The sequence below is a fragment of the Electrophorus electricus genome, chromosome 1 (assembly GCF_041902795.1).
Source record: "Electrophorus electricus isolate QZ-2024a chromosome 1, ASM4190279v1, whole genome shotgun sequence".
Taxonomy (NCBI): domain Eukaryota; kingdom Metazoa; phylum Chordata; class Actinopteri; order Gymnotiformes; family Gymnotidae; genus Electrophorus; species Electrophorus electricus.
This window is the reverse complement of record NC_137497.1, coordinates 42,764,760-42,780,354: the sequence shown is the minus strand read 5'-3', so window position 1 is coordinate 42,780,354 and position 15,595 is coordinate 42,764,760. Positions and strand designations below refer to the sequence as shown.

At 43.1% G+C, this 15,595-nt stretch overlaps 2 protein-coding genes across 3 annotated transcripts; both read right to left on the bottom strand.

The window, feature by feature from the left end:
• Nucleotides 1-230: 230 nt before the first annotated feature.
• gars1 (glycyl-tRNA synthetase 1) lies at nt 231-6,604 on the bottom strand. The gene is made up of 17 exons (XM_081720935.1): nt 6,341-6,604; nt 5,706-5,807; nt 5,430-5,532; nt 4,823-4,964; nt 4,478-4,566; nt 3,914-3,990; nt 3,608-3,753; nt 3,329-3,478; nt 3,081-3,243; nt 2,593-2,757; nt 2,388-2,494; nt 2,136-2,282; nt 1,886-1,971; nt 1,685-1,794; nt 1,479-1,572; nt 1,141-1,331; nt 231-716 (listed from the first exon to the last, which is right to left on the bottom strand). Exons 1-17 carry the CDS (start codon nt 6,566-6,568, stop codon nt 591-593), a joined length of 2,226 nt encoding a protein of 741 aa, XP_081577061.1. The 5' UTR covers nt 6,569-6,604; the 3' UTR covers nt 231-590.
• Nucleotides 6,605-7,024: 420 nt separating this feature from the next.
• Nucleotides 7,025-12,830, bottom strand: LOC113581220 (sperm-associated antigen 6). 2 transcript variants are annotated; one of them, XM_027016210.3, is made up of 11 exons: nt 12,512-12,663; nt 11,997-12,092; nt 11,541-11,707; nt 10,693-10,876; nt 9,561-9,766; nt 9,234-9,407; nt 8,891-9,043; nt 8,097-8,288; nt 7,811-7,927; nt 7,552-7,697; nt 7,025-7,397 (listed from the first exon to the last, which is right to left on the bottom strand). In XM_027016210.3, the coding sequence occupies exons 1-11, from the start codon at nt 12,627-12,629 to the stop codon at nt 7,334-7,336; spliced, it is 1,617 nt and encodes a 538-aa protein (XP_026872011.3). In that variant the 5' UTR covers nt 12,630-12,663; the 3' UTR covers nt 7,025-7,333. The 2 variants fall into 2 exon arrangements, with proteins under 2 accessions (XP_026872011.3, XP_081577090.1); XM_081720964.1 differs by lacking the exon at nt 7,552-7,697 and having other exon boundaries at nt 12,512-12,830.
• Between the last annotated feature and the right edge of the window lie 2,765 nt (nt 12,831-15,595).

The following is a 15,595-nucleotide window of genomic DNA, read 5'->3' as shown; positions in this document are numbered from 1 at the left end:
TTGCAAGCTTTATAAAATGATAAGCAGCTTATGAACACAGTCTCAGCAATCATCAACTTCTGCTAATGAGCGTCAAGATTTTTAAGTGAGTATCTCTACAGCATAGCTCTTTTAGTCCTGAATCCACATTAACATCCATTAAGAATCTTTATTGGATTTGGGCAACATCTAATTCATTTAAACTTGTACTGATGTTTTAATGTTATCAACAGGTCATTCATAAGACTCAGTTGTTATAGGTCCAGAAAAAGCTGGCTTGGTTTATTGAACTGAAGATGCATTTCATGTCTTTAGCTACCCCGCTTGCCTCAATGGAGAAAACTTCTCCATTCCACAGTAACCACATTACAGTCATGCCTTTTAAAACGGTGTCTCCCACACAAGTTCTCTGAGTACTGTTGGCAGCAGTTTCCAACTGTTCATTTTGCCTCTTTGATGGTATAAAGACTACACATAAATGCCTTGATGAGGGTCTCTGTGTGGGTCACAGAGTGCCTGGTGCACACTGATCGTTTGTATGGTACGAGCTGTTGTTCCTATAGGTGCAAAAAGGTAAAAGTGTCCAAGGGTGTCCCGTGCCCAGGGTAGGTTTACTCTTCCACTGCGTCCTTCTTGGTAGTTTCCTGGCCTTCAAAGATGGGGTACTTGCTCTCCACTTCAGCCCATGTGGTGACGCCATTGGCAAGGTCTCGGATGACCTCAGGCAGCTCACCAATCTTATGTTGGACACACACACACACACACACACACACACACACACACACACACACACACACACACACACACACACACACACACACACACACACACACACACACACACACTTCTTTCAAGTAGGCAAACACAGGGGACTATAATTGTATAGTCCAAACACTCTTCATGATGCACAATTACATAATCCTGTGACATAAATATGTATTGTGTATGTATAATTCATTTACATAAACATTATACTTATTTTCATACCTTATGAGTTACACATCACAAACATGAACATTAGACCATGAATCATTCAGTGACTACTACCTTTTTTGTGGGACCTGGGGCCAAAATCACAATTAAAGAGCACAACTGAACAGAATTAAAAGAGCGTGTACACGCTAACCCATGTGCACAGCTGAGAGGAAGTGACTGGGATACCTCTGCTCTGATCTGCCTCATGGAGTCCCGATCCCTAAGAGTGGCCGTGTGGGGGGTCTTGTTGACTGTGTCGAAGTCAATCGTGATACCGAAGGCCACGCCTATTTCATCCGTCCTGGCGTAGCGCCTCCCGATGGAGCCTGAGGAGTCGTCCACCTTGTGGGACACACCGTTTTTGGTCATGGCTTCAGCTGTGGAGGAGGCCAGTTGAGTCAACACCAGGTCAGCCAAATACATATTTAAATACCGGAAGCCTTCATTAAATAACTAAATTAAAATGAATAATTAATAAAAACATTTTGTTTAAAAATGGCAGAACGTGTAAAATCAGCACTCACAGAGTTCGCGTACGAATGGCATAAACTCCTGATTCTGACTCAGTGGCAGAACAGAACACTTGTAGGGGGCTACAGTGGCTGGGAAGCTGAAATACTGGAAGAGAAGAAATGAGAAATGACCCTGGCTGCCTGTACTCACGCCAGGCTCCGCCCACACAGGTGTATCCCAATTTAGCTAGCTGGGTTTCTGAATTAATTTAGTTTACCGTTCTTTGCTCGTCGCCTTCCCTGATACGGAATGTGTGCTCAAATACGCAGTACATGATCCTGCCGATTCCAAAGGAAGGCTCTATAACGTTGGGGACGACGTCTTCGACTGAGAAAGAGCACAGGCTTGTTTTAGCGATTCAACACCTCTTACTCAGCTTCGCAAGTTTTAGCTCCAGAGCCTGGAATCATGGGCTTACCGTGTAAGGTCTTCTGGAACCTCTTGATGCTCACCATGTCCTTCTTGAGGGTGAAGGTTTTGCCATCAGTCTCGACAGTAAACTCGCTGAAGAGAAGGTAGTGAGAGAACCCTTCAGAAAGCTCAGGATATAGCCCAAAGCCAAAAAACTACACCGTCTTCTACACCCACAGCTGTGAAAGCTTGCCAAGTCAATCTGGGTTTGACAATAGCTGCCGCCCCGCTTATCTCACCACGTGGCCCGTTCTCACCCATTCTCACTGAGCAGTTTCTCCTGGTCTGTGATGTAGCACTCATCACAGGCAGCAAGGAATTCCATGACCAGCTTGGCATCTTTTTTATACGCCTTGCCGATAGCGCCTTTGTTTGGCTCAAACTGGACAACATTTACAACTTTGTGCAAAAGAAGTCAAGGATCACGCATGTGTCTGAGAACACCACAACAGAACGAGGCCACAGCCTTCAAGAGTCTGACAGTCACTGTGGTCTGCGTCAAGGATATGGGTTCCTTCAGAGGTTTCTCAGCCACCAGCGGGACCCTGGTGGCCCGCGCATGGCAGAGCAGATCATAACAGGAGCGGTCAGCGCAACCCACAATCTCGATCCAGCCCTGCAAAGGAGACCCAGAAATCATGTAAGGAAATAGGCTGCAGGGTTCGCACAGGGTCAGCACAAGCATGCACAGTCACTAAGAACAGGGGGACTCACATAGGAGGTTTTGGCTTCAGCATCCCAACAGTCACAGGCGTAATGGGCCATCTCGTTGTCCATGTGCTGCCGAAAGCGCAGTTTGTCTTTGGCCACACCCACTTTGATCAGGTAGAGGTAGATCCTACCAATGAAGTAGCCTAGGACTGAGTTGTTGATGATTCCCTAAAATAAAACATTTAAAAAAAAAATTACAACACACCAACAACCACAAAAACTGTTGATTAAAATACATCACTGTGCAAATGTAGTGTCCACTGACAAGGCACTGGATGGCACTGTAACTACGGGTGGTTATTATTCTCCCTTTACCAAAACCCCCTTTTCAGCCTCTTGTAACAGGTAAACAAGAATCTTGGCGGTAAGCTGGTGTGAAGACCTTTTTATTGGAAAGGATAACGGCAAATTAGATTACACAAAACTCAGCTACACATACGGGTCTGAGTTAAACGTGTTGGTATGAGATGAGAAGCCTGTTGACTGGTCACCTGTTCCACTGCATCCCCGAGCTTCATGATATGGGCTGACTGTCCACTGGTCTGCGCTTTGGAAGAGTACAGCGAAATCTCCAGATCAGCCACGTTGGAGAATTTGGAATGCACCTTTTCATTCGGATCAACAAAGTGCTCGATCTCAGCCATTGTAAACTCTCTGAGGACAGAGGAACAGCCATCGCATCAAACTTGCCTGACACACGAGCGAATCCACCACTTGCGGCCCTCTGAACGGCACTCACCTGACGCGGATAAGGCCGGAGCGAGGAGAGATCTCGTTCCTGAAGGAGTTTCCGATCTGGGCGGCAGCGAACGGCAGCCTACCCTGGTTAAACTCCAACAGACGTTTGAAGTTGAGGAAGATTCCCTGAGCTGTTTCAGGCCTCAGATAGCTGCAGGAATTAAACAGATGAAGCAGGCTAAAGCGTCAAGAAGAGAATGAACGGCTGCTTGTGTTGCAGCGTGCGGTCGGATTTTGCGGCTGGAATAACTCTAGTGACATCTGCGGTGCCAGTCCTTACCCTGGCATGTTCCCCCCTGGACCAATGGAGGTCTGGAACATCAGGTTGAATGAGATGGGTGGTGTGAGGTCATTTCCTGTGCTGGGTGACTTCACGTTGTATTGCACAAATAGATCGGTGAGCTCCTGCTGAGAGTAGTTGTCCATCTGTGAACGCCAGCAGCAAAGAGGAAGTCATTCACTGCTGTTAGCTTTTTACAGTCATGCAAATGAACTACTGGGAATGAGCAAACATGGGGACAGAGTGACACCCCTGACTGCAACCATTCATGGCTGGTTCTACACCAGCAGTAAGCAGTGATGGTACCTGAGTGATGACAGACTCCATTTCACTCTTCTTTTCTGCTGTACACTTCTTGTCACTCATCAGTTTCTGAAGATGAGCTATGATGGGGCCCAAAATACAGCCATGTTAAAATAATAGATGTGAAAATGACTCCTTATCAAAAGATCTTTGTGATACTGATATGTAATCTCAAACAGCTACATACTAAAAGAGTGTATACAGGTACCATTTCATACCACACTGCTGATTAAGTGTACAACTGGTTTCTTTATCCAAGCTTGGACCAAATAAGCCTGGCAAGAAGTTTCCCCAAAGTTTGACTATAGCACAGACTTTCAACAAACCACAGTGTAGTGTTCAGACACCAACATCAAACCCAGTAAGGTGAGGTTTTGTTTGTATTGCTTGTGATACGGGAATTTAATGTAATACATTTTCCCTCTCCACCTGTGACTGCTGGATGGAGTGCAGTGACCACTGCCCACATTAAGACAACAGTGCTGGCTTGGTTGGTTCAGCGAAATCGGTACAACCTCACAGCCGTGCTGGCCATCATTGGATGTATGGAGGCATACAATGGTGCACCTTTCAAGAGGTGGTCAGCACGGAAGCATTCGCCATTCTTTACATCCTTCACCATGTAGTCTGCAAATTTGTCCACATGCCCAGATGTCCTAGGAGAGAAAAGATGTGCATTTGCCCCGAGTCCTTGACATGGACAAATTTACCAGAAAAAAAGAACAACATATGGTACATGAGTAGAGAATCCCAGAGACTGTTTCCCAGATAGGTGACATTGCCCAAATTTGAATACTATGACTCTCTACATGGACTATTATTCACGTTACCATTCCAACGTAAGTATAACTAACAACCTGAGGCTGGACTGTAGGGCGGGCGGTGCCCTAACCACGACTGGTGTCCACTCACTTGAGCACAGGTTCGGGAGTAAGCATGGTGCAGTCGATCTCCAGAATCTGCTCCTCGTGGATGAAGTGCTGCCTCCAGCTCTGTACAACATTGTTCTTCAGCATGCACCCAACCGGGCCAAAGTCATACAGGCCGCTCACACCTGAATCCCACGCCATCAAAGAAAACAGAACAGTGGACATGTACATCTCCATACATTGTTACACATGCAACAACACTCAATTTACTCACATATTCCTGCTACTCATATAATGTTCATTATGTAACAGCACAACACAGCCATTAAGATCCAAACTGACAACAGGATCATATCTAATCTTTCCTCCATGGACATTACAGTGAATGGGCTCATGTCCTCTTAAAAGGTTGATCAGCATAACCATTAAACAGGTTACTAGCAGGGAACTTTCTGGACCATTTGTGCACCATGTGTGGATTCAGGCCTACAAATCAAGTTTTTTCCTCAGAGAAATAAGCCGAGTAACTTTAGGACTGCTACGTCCACCATTCTGGTGATTAGAACCTTAGTAGTGGTAGACATCCAACAGCCGAACACCAGGCTAGCCTTCAGCCTTTACTACAGCAAAAAGAAAGAATTTGAACAAACCCCCATAAATGGCAAACGCTTGGTCATAGAAGAATCGTCTCTTCAGCGTGTCCTCCATCTTAGTTCTGTCCACTATATCGTCTTTGGGCTGCAGAGAAAGCTCCTGTAATGCAATGCCAAACGTGTCGGGTGAACACACGTTCCCTCTCTGAATCTCAGAGTTTCTCACTGGGGACATCCTGCTGCCTCGCAGACCCAGGACAGGAGACATAAACAATCATTTTACACAGTTAACCGTGAATTGAACGCTTAATGGAACCAAGTAGCAGCCCGTACCTTGGCTTCAAGGAGCCTTTTGCGCGCCCTCAGCTCCGCCACTGCTTTGGTGACGTCAACGCCCGGGGCGTTCTCCGCTTTCATCTGGCGCACGAGCTCGCCCTGCAGCACGAAAACCGTGAAGACACACGAGACTCGCAGCGGCTACGCGATGCACGGAAGGAATGGGCCGGAGCCCTGCGCTAGGCTCGCCGAGCCTGTCAAGGCCACGTCCGTTTTCGTTGCTGCGATCCTACTGGAACTCGAGCAGTGAGAGGAAGCTCAGGTCTGCTGTCGTGACGTGGCGGAGCTCAAACGTGGCAACGGAGGTCTGCGGCTGATGCACGGCTGCTGCTAGCTTTGATTTCACGCCAGACAACTGATTGCAACGGTGCTGAATTTTGCTTTTAAGTGTAGAAACAGTACTGATCCGCAAAACAGCTCGTCAAAGCACGGCATTCATTCACACTGCTGAGATCACGCCAGCATTAAAGTAGCTAAATGCATAATGTAATGATATTTCTGCAGGTGACAGACAATTTCAAATCGATCAGCAGACCCAACTCGTTCGGCAGCTATCACTTATTTAGCCATGTATCTAATGGTAGCCGGATAATTTGCAACATTGCCATCATTAGCTGGATAGCTAACTTTACCTGTTCCTTCACCGCCTGTCTCAGCGGAGCAAGAATCTCCTCGATGTTCCCATCCATCTTTTGTCCTCTGGGTAGCTCTGACCAACTAGTTTTCTTATTTCTCTTACTCAAGCAGACGGACAGGTAGAATGGTCTGATAAGATGCGGCTCAGCTTTGGTCCTGGGAGCGAAGAGGCCGGCCAGAGTCCCGGTACTAACCCTCAGCAGTGATGCTACCCCCCGAAGCATGGAGCACTACAGAATGATGAAACCTCAGGAAACGGGTAAACGTGTCAATGCGTTTACCACAGAACTTTCGCCACGCGAGGCTACCACGGGATTTGTTTTTATAAACGCCTGCAGATTCGACACAATCGCGGCGCATTTTCGCGCAGAGTACGCAGCGGAACTGAAGGGGGCGCTAGTTTGTGTCGTGGATCTAAATGAACCCACTAATCAATGAATGGAAGATGCAAAAATATTACTATTATAGCTATAATCTAAAATAATATTTAAAAGTGGTCACCGTTTAATCTAACTTCATTGGTTATCGAAATGGATTCATTTCACATTCCACCAACACACGTCTGCTTGGAAAGATATGTAATGTAAAGCAATACATAACCAGTCCATGACTGTCCAATTAAATATTATTTCGGTTACAAATTATCTAGAAGCTTATATATAAAAAAAGGAGTAAGCAACCATTTTTCTGTCGGTTTATTCATAGGTTGACTATATGTAGTTAGCTGAATCCATAAACATGTCAGACCTACATATAATTAACATAAATAGCTACAAGTGTTAATGTTGCAGACTTTGAAGCAATATGAAAATTCAGTGTGTGAGTTCATACAAGTATCTTCTTTACTAATAAAAGATGATATATTAGGCCTACATAAAGTAGAAAGCAACAAAGGCTAAGAAAGACTGCAATATTACAGCAAGTACCATGAATTTTAATAAAGGCATTTAATAAAGGCTAGAGTCCCAAAGGCTAACAAATGGTCCACCTTAAGCCGGTTGATAGTTTTCTACCCTTTCCAGCAATGCTTCAGAGTATCCAGGGGAGTAGTACCTGTTAAAGCATGATAGGTTAGTACACTGTATCATAATACAGAGAAAGAGAGAAGCAATCATCAATTCATACCATTGATCATCTTGCACAACTGCACTTTGCCATTCACTTGAGCCTGTATAACGCTTGTTGCTAGTGTTTACGGGTACCGAACCTGACTATCTCTTCAGGGTAGCAGTTGTTAATGGCATTGATGTATTCCTGAAGAGCAGAGCCTGGCTCTGCTTTGATCTCCTGCACTTTCTTCAGCCCCCCACTGGTCACAAACAAACGGCGTGCTTTACTGTCGTGAGGAAGAACCTACAGGGTGTGAAGCAAGCAGGACAGGTGAGTGTCCTCAGACACTCCTGACAGGGTCAGGGGCTTCTGTCAAACTATTCTGTCTGTAGTTGGAACGGTTGCGGGTGACCTACCTTGCTGAACTGACAGATGACATGTTTGAGAATGTTGCTGGGAGCTTCATAGAGAAGAGGCTCCAGCCCTGGGAGATGGGTGCACTTCTGAAGGATATTCTTCAGGGCTTTCTTTGCCTGCAGTGAAGGCATGATATGGGACAGTACTGTTGTCGTGACAAAGCTGGCAGCCATCATCTTTGTCAGCTAAAACATTGTTGGTTACAGTGACATGTCAAGTGACGTGTGGGAAAATAAAAACCCCGACGTGAGCCATTTTTCACCATTCTTTGTGAAATCTGTGCACCTTGACTTGCAGGTCCTCGGAGCACTGCGTGTCCAGGTAGAGGCCGAGCAGTTTGGGGAGCACATTGGCCGCCGCCACAGCACGTGCGTGCTCGGGCGTGTGTCGCCCGATCTGCCCGAACGCCCAGGCTGTGGCTGCCTTGATGTGATCTTCTGGCTCCTCCACCAGGCAAATAGCAAGCTGTGGCACCCCCTAGTGAGCGAAGGTGGAAGTAGAGGGAAACACTTCAGCTGAGCTATGCCAAACCGAGAAATAGGATAAGTGTCTTAAGAATTGACAAGCGTAGGTTAATTTCCTAAAGTCTAGGACTGTATTTAATTTTGCTCTGTCTTCCACTTTATTCATATGTAGTGCGAAACCGCTTCTCTAAAAGTTGTTTATGTGGAGAGCAGAAATCAGGAATGTTGTAGAAAATATATGAACCACCTACAGGCCATCACTGGCCCATTAAATGATCACAGGCTGACTTTTATCTGACCTACAGTTTTCACTAATTGAGTAGAAATTTCCAAATGCGTTAGGAAGAAACGTATGCAGTCTGCATTTGGTAGTCAGACAGAACAATGCATTAATCAATATGCAGTTCATGTTTATTGTCACCATTAGGACTACCAGGAGTAGAAAAATAAATAAGACGTTATTTACAATGTGGCTGTTGTCCTTTGTATTGCTAGGAAGTTAGGTCATCCACTGTCATCCAGACTGGACATTAGCCACATACAATAAAAAACTATCCAAATATATTTCCATGCTAGGTATGGAAAGAGATATATACAAGAGATGTAGCATGTGACCTTAGATACAATGACAGCCATGGCGAGGTTCTCTGAGTGTGCAGCTACATAACCCAGCATCATAATACCAGGAAGACGCACATTCCCCCTGGAGTCCCCGAGATAGTCGATTACAGCTGCTACACCCCCTGCATTCACAATCATTTGGGAAAGCTGAAGGGACACACACATGCACAGGCAGACATGCGCGCGCGCGCACACACACACACACACACACACACACACACACATTATCGCATTAAGACAAACACAAGATGAAAAAACAAGTCATGGAGGCAAAAAATGCAGACTAGATAAATAGACTGGTAAATAAACTACTGGGTGTGGTGTTTGTGCCAGCTACCTCAGGGGTGTGTTTCGTGATCTCCCGCATCAGGGTAGTGACGTTTTTCCTGACATACTCGTCTGGGTCCTTGAGGCAAGCCAACACAGCAGGGAAAATCTCAGCTTCCACTACCATCTCCGCCAGGTCCACAGAGTGCTTAGCCATCTGGCTGAGAGCTGAGAGCACATGCCTCTGTGAACGAGAAGAACACCTTCCGTGGAACACGTAATATCGCGCAAACAAACGGACATGAAAATCAGAACTGATCACTGGGCTTAATTTTGGGGCTTGGGCGGGATTAGTGCACATCTGATAGGGTGTTACAGATGTGTCTGTTTCTCTGACCTTTAGTTTGGCATCGGGATTGAGGGTCATCTGGGCCAGGTGGGCAATGGCTCCTGTGTCTACCACGGTTTGAGCAAGCTCTAGTGAGTGCTTGGCAATGTCACTCAAAGACGAGGCAGCGATCCTCTTCAGGGCGATCTCAGGCTCCTGGATGCACAGAACAAGTAGAGGAACTGCCCCAGCGTCCACAACTGCCTGAGACAACTCTGCATTTCAAGAAGAAAAGCAAAAAGAAGAAGGAATAAAATGATTTTATGTGGCAAAATGGCCAGTCTGAATATCTTAAGTTTTAACCAAGTATTAATGCAGATGTGCCCAAACATGCTTCTGTAAGTCTTCCAAGCCACAGAAATGACTTCTTATCCAGTTCTAGCTTTCACATGTTCTTGAAGACCTTGACTATCTAGAATACAGTGGGAACTGTAAGATGCTGTCACCCTGTAGGATGCTAGCTTTCCGTAAGAAGGCCTGAAGATATCAAGATTAGAAGCATCCAACAGTAGCTGCATAGTGCTGATTTATGGCCATTACGGAAGAGCGTCCAGGGTATTAACTTACAACTTATGGCAGAGCGCCCATGGTCTTGACTTACGGGCGTTACGGCAGAGCGCCCACGTTGTTGACTTACGGGCGTTACGGCAGACCGCCCACGTTGTTGACTTACGTGCATTGCGGCAGAGCGCCCACGTTGTTGACTTACGGGCGTTACGGCAGAGCGCCCACGTTGTTGACTTACGGGCGTTACGGCAGAGCGCCCACGTTGTTGACTTACGTGCGTTACGGCAGAGCGCCCACGTTGTTGACTTACGGGCGTTACGGCAGACCACCCACGTTGTTGACTTACGGGCGTTACGGCAGAGCGCCCATGGTGTTGACTTACGGGCGTTACGGCAGACCGCCCACGTTGTTGACTTACGTGCGTTACGGCAGACCGCCCACGTTGTTGACTTACGTGCGTTGCGGCAGAGCGCCCACGTTGTTGACTTACGGGCGTTACGGCAGAGCGCCCACGTTGTTGACTTACGTGCGTTGCGGCAGAGCGCCCACGGTGTTGACTTACGGGCGTTACAGCAGACTGCCCACGGTGTTGACTTATGTGCGTTGCGGCAGAGCGCCCATGGTGTTGACTTACGTGCATTATGGCGGGCGATGTAACCCAGTGCCCAAGCTGCAGCCTCCTTTACTCCAGGATCAAACTCCTCCAGGGAGACGACGAGGGCATCTAGAGCACCACAGTCCACCACAGCTTGGGCCAGCTCTGGAGAGTGCTTAGCAACTGCCCGGAGGACAAACGCTGCTGCCTTCTTATAGAAGCGCTGCAGAACACAATGTAAAGGCAGATTAATGGCAGAACACAAGATCGCACAAACATTCACTGCAGAATCTTTGTATGCAGGAGTCTAAAGAAGACATTGAAAAATTGCAACCAACAGATACAACTATATGATGTTCCACACTATGTGTTCCTCCATTTGTTCTGATATGATGTGATAGGTGGAATTAAAGAAGATCTCAAAAAAGAACTATAGGAGAAATACATTTAGCCTTGATATGTGACATAGGATATAAAATGGCAAAAATACATAATATATAGTAGCAATAAAATTGAGTTGAAAATATACTCTTCTTGGGTTCATAAAATTAAAGAATTACAAAACTCAAAACTCTAGATTTTGGCTTTGTACTTTACTTACTTAGCATTATTGGCTTACTGCAGGTAAATTATATCCAATCCTTCTGAAGGACATATCAACTGGGGAGGATTTGGTTCAACAATTGAAACACTTTACTTATGTTGTTGAATATATATATAAAATTAAAGAATTTACAAATAAAATTAAAGAATTACAGAACTCAAAATTCTACATTTTGATTTTATACTACTTTTCTAATCCCACAGTGCACTTTGGTTCAGTACACAAACTCCACAGCAAAGAGGTTCTTTGGGGTCAAAGCTGTGAGGTTCAGTTGCAGTCTTACGTTCTGCTCAGCCAGAGAATAAACAAGCTGTGGGAGAATGTCTCCTTTCACCACTGCCTCCGCCAGATCATCGTTATAGTTGGCAAGCCTGCCGAGAGCCAGAGCCGCCGTCTGCTGGATAGTTGGGACCACATCCAGCAGAAGAGGCCTCAGAAGGGACATTACACCTAAACCAGAGATAGAGAAAGAACACTTGTGAGAGGAGAAAAACGTAGGGCAAATCAATAGGAAACTGTCTAGTACAATGTACGTTTTAAATACATATTGCACTTTTTGTGTAAATACGATGTAAATATTATACATTAATCTGGTACCTAAATAAAGCATATGAACAAAAACAATATGTTTTATAAAAAGCAATATAATCTGAGCCGATTATGAATTTATTAGTTTCTCATCCTGCTCAGAAAGTGTCACTAAAAGTGAATCACAGAAAGTGATTATGTCACCACTGACCTGCATTTTGTAGTGTTTCAATATTTTGTGGTCTTGTTGCAAATTCTGCAATTGTTTGTACAAACTGTGTTCGTGCTTTCTGGTACTGCTCAAAGACTGAAAAAAGTATACACATTTAGCATTATTGGCTTACTGCAGGTAAATTATATCCAATCCTTCTGAAGGACATATCAACTGGGGAGGATTTGGTACAACAATTGAAGCCCTTAGACATGACTAGCACTTAACTTAATAACCAATTTAATGACGTTGAAGTTTATATATATATATATATATATATATATATATATATATATATATATATATATATATATATATATATATATGTATATGTGTGTGTGTGTGTGTGTGTGTGTGTGTGTGTGTGTGTGTGTGTGTGTGTGTGTGTGTGAAAAGGGTAAAAGGGTAGCCCCTAGTAAAGCGCTCTACATTTTCATGTCTGGAAAATTAAAATGAACATGATGTAATAACTACACCACAAACTCCTGTATGTGTATAAAAGGAGTCTTTCTCACCTTGCAAAACCTGTCGCTGACTCATATTTACATGTAAAATCCAAAGTGAATAAAGCGCGTCTCTCTCTCTCTCTCTCTCTCTCTTTTTTTCTTTTACAAGTTGTTCAAATGTTGGCATAGCAACCAACCGGAAGTAATAGCTTTCCCATGGCGTGTCCTGATTTTGTTTCGAGAAAATTCATGTTCTTTTCTTTTCAACGCTATTTAAAAAAATATTGTAATAAACACTAAACATCTTTAAGAAACGAAATGTTACAAAAGCTAACCGAGGAAGTTGGTAAATGAACCAACTCTGTTGTAACTAATCAACTGCTCAACCAGTATGAGCAGTGCCATTGACTATTCGTCCAACAGAAACAAAGCTTGAGTCACTCATGCACAAGGCTTAAAACACAGCCAACATCCTGATCTTCACCTTTTTCATCTTCCTCCACTCCACATTAGAATTCTCCATCTATGCCTAACATTGCACGCCATCCAAGTGGACGAGTTTTTACCTCATTATTTGAATTGACATAAATCGTGAGCTCATAAAGTGCCATAAGGTGGCGATATAAACACACATTTGTAAAGTTATACCGCGTTAGTTCTACAGAAAAGGTTAAGAAAATACTTATTTGAAAAAAAAAAAAATAGCCCAGTGAAATAAAACATCGATTTCATCACTGGTTTCCTTTACAAAGAATAACTGCACTTAATAAGTCTTCTATAACTTGAATCTGACTTAATACTGGTTGTGTCCCCGAGAAGCTTCGTAATTGCAGACATGGTGAAATGTGCAGTTCAGAATGTCTATTAGATTCTTGTTTTGACCCCTAAGAAAAAGAGGGAAACAATAACCAGACAAGGTTATTAAGTGCGCTAAGACAACTAAATTAGACCAAGTGAGAGTTATGCAGCATATCCTTATTAAATACCCACCTTCATAAAACATTCAGGTACAAGACAATTTAACTCAGTGTTGCTTCACTGAGAACAACAATTCAAAATATATACTTGAACTTGTCCTTATTGTGAAAACATTTTACTGGCCATCCAGTAAACATGTACCATGTGTAGTGCATCTGAGTATTACTGATCTTCAAGGAAAGCATCACCAGTTTTGAAATAACCTGAATGAAGCTAAATGCCATAAATAGAAATGTATAATGTAACAGAGCACTTTGGATGATTCTGAATGTTTAGACCATTATGGATGTTTTTAAACAGGTGCTAACTTGTACACAATACCTGTTTTCTAAAGCAGAAACAAATTTGTTCACATTAATCACTTATGTTTATAACAACCCAATTGTGAAAGTTTACATAATTGGCTAACCTTTCCTTTAAGTAGCTTTTTTAATGGATTTGTAGCACAGTTGAAACTTTCTGAGACTAAAACACACACACACACACACACACACACACACACACACACACACACACACACACACACACACACACAGAGAGAAGGCTATTAATGGTGTAGATTAGTTGTACTGGTAATTGTATCTGTTAGTGCAATGCCCCATGCAAGCACTCCTATTGAAGCACTACTGTTTATGATATACACTATATATAAAAAAATGTATACAGGAACAATTGATTATTAAAGTCTGTTAAAGCAATATTAACTATCTGAGTTGTTAACAAATCAATTACAGCCTCTATGCTACAATATTAGGTAGGCTATTTATTAGGATATTTGATCAATTAACATTAAACTGACCCTTTATTTGAAAATTCTTTATTTGAGTCAGTCTAAACTGATATGTTTTGCATTCTCATGAGTAAAAAATCGTAGAAGGTCATTTTCATTTTCACATCCCGACAGGTACGGTCCACCTAAGAGCATACTGTTCATGCAGTAGTGTGTTCAGTCGCTCTCCCCGTTTCCATTCTCCACAGAGTTTCAGCTTCATTCATTGAGAGTATAATCAATACTTTGATTAACTTTTTTGCTCCTGAGTGAGTTATTTAAAAGTGATTGTTAATTTGAAAAGCCCACACAGTAAGTGTGGTATGTCTGTTTTTTGGCAATGCTTGTTTTTTTGTTTTGTTTTGTTTTTTTACTGTTTGATTATTTTATTTTAAAATTTTATTTAGTTGTTGCATTGATTTATTTTTGTTTTTGACTAGTTATCTTTTTGGGCAACATTGTTCAAAGCTTATTTGGTGATTCAGTCAAATCCTCCAACAAAGCTTAAGAATAGGAAGTTAAAGATTGACTCATTATTACACATCATATCTGGTGGAAATATACTGTTCAGGTCCTGTAGTTTGAGATCTACATAAGTGTTATTGGCTAAGGGGGGGTTGTGGGGGGCGGTTAACTATCTTACCCTGTTAAGTTGTTCACTACTGCTAGATAAAGATATCCATTGCTATTGCGATGGTAAATAATAAAAGCTAACTCAGTATGAATTGCTGTCAAGCATGCATGTAAGCCGATGTCACCGGGAACAGGTCAGGATTCAGTCAATGCACTGAGCAGAGATGATGCTGACTGACACAGCAGGTTGAAAACGCAGCGTCCACATGCATCCACAACGTTTGTTAAACGCATTTGCTAAACCCAAATGATACAGTGATGGTGTATGATAAAACAGTACAACACTTACAATCGTATACAATACGTATATTTTATGATTGTTTTATTTTTACCTTTTGTGTCCTTTACCATTAACCTCATCTGGGACTAATAATTTGGTTATGCGTATAGATTAATAATATTTATTCTATGGTTATGGAATTATAGGTTACTTCATGAGACGCAATCTGAAGTTGCTTTAGCCAAATACTCCCTCTACGGCGATGACCTTTGCTGTTAACAAATTTCTCACGAAAGTAACCAAACACAACAAGTGATTTATCCGGTATACATTTGAGTAGGGTGGCAGTTAAATTACACATTGTATTTAGTAGTACAGGATTTAATTTTTTGTGTGTGATTTCATATTACAGTGATCTATAATGGCTTACGCTGATTAATGAAAGGTAAAGAAGGGGCCGCATCATTTATGTGTGCTTTTCATGTATTATTCTTAACGTGAAAAAAAGGTACGCTATGTTTGTGGCTGGATTAAAGAATCACGACGTGGTTGT

Coding starts and splice junctions, on each gene's coding strand:
- gars1 (XM_081720935.1), bottom strand. CDS start 6,568: ATGCTTCGGGGGGTAGCATCACTGCTGAGGGTTAGTACCGGGACTCTG. Junction 2,495..2,592: donor CTGAAGCCAAAACCTCCTAT/GTGAGTCCCCCT, acceptor TCTCCTTTGCAG/GGCTGGATCGAGATTGTGGG. Junction 1,332..1,478: donor GCCATTCGTACGCGAACTCT/GTGAGTGCTGAT, acceptor CCTCCTCCACAG/CTGAAGCCATGACCAAAAAC.
- LOC113581220 (XM_027016210.3), bottom strand. CDS start 12,629: ATGCCAACATTTGAACAACTTGTAAAAGAAAAAAAGAGAGAGAGAGAG. Junction 12,093..12,511: donor TCAGCGACAGGTTTTGCAAG/GTGAGAAAGACT, acceptor TACTTTTTTCAG/TCTTTGAGCAGTACCAGAAA. Junction 8,289..8,890: donor TGGCTGTCATTGTATCTAAG/GTCACATGCTAC, acceptor TTCGCTCACTAG/GGGGTGCCACAGCTTGCTAT.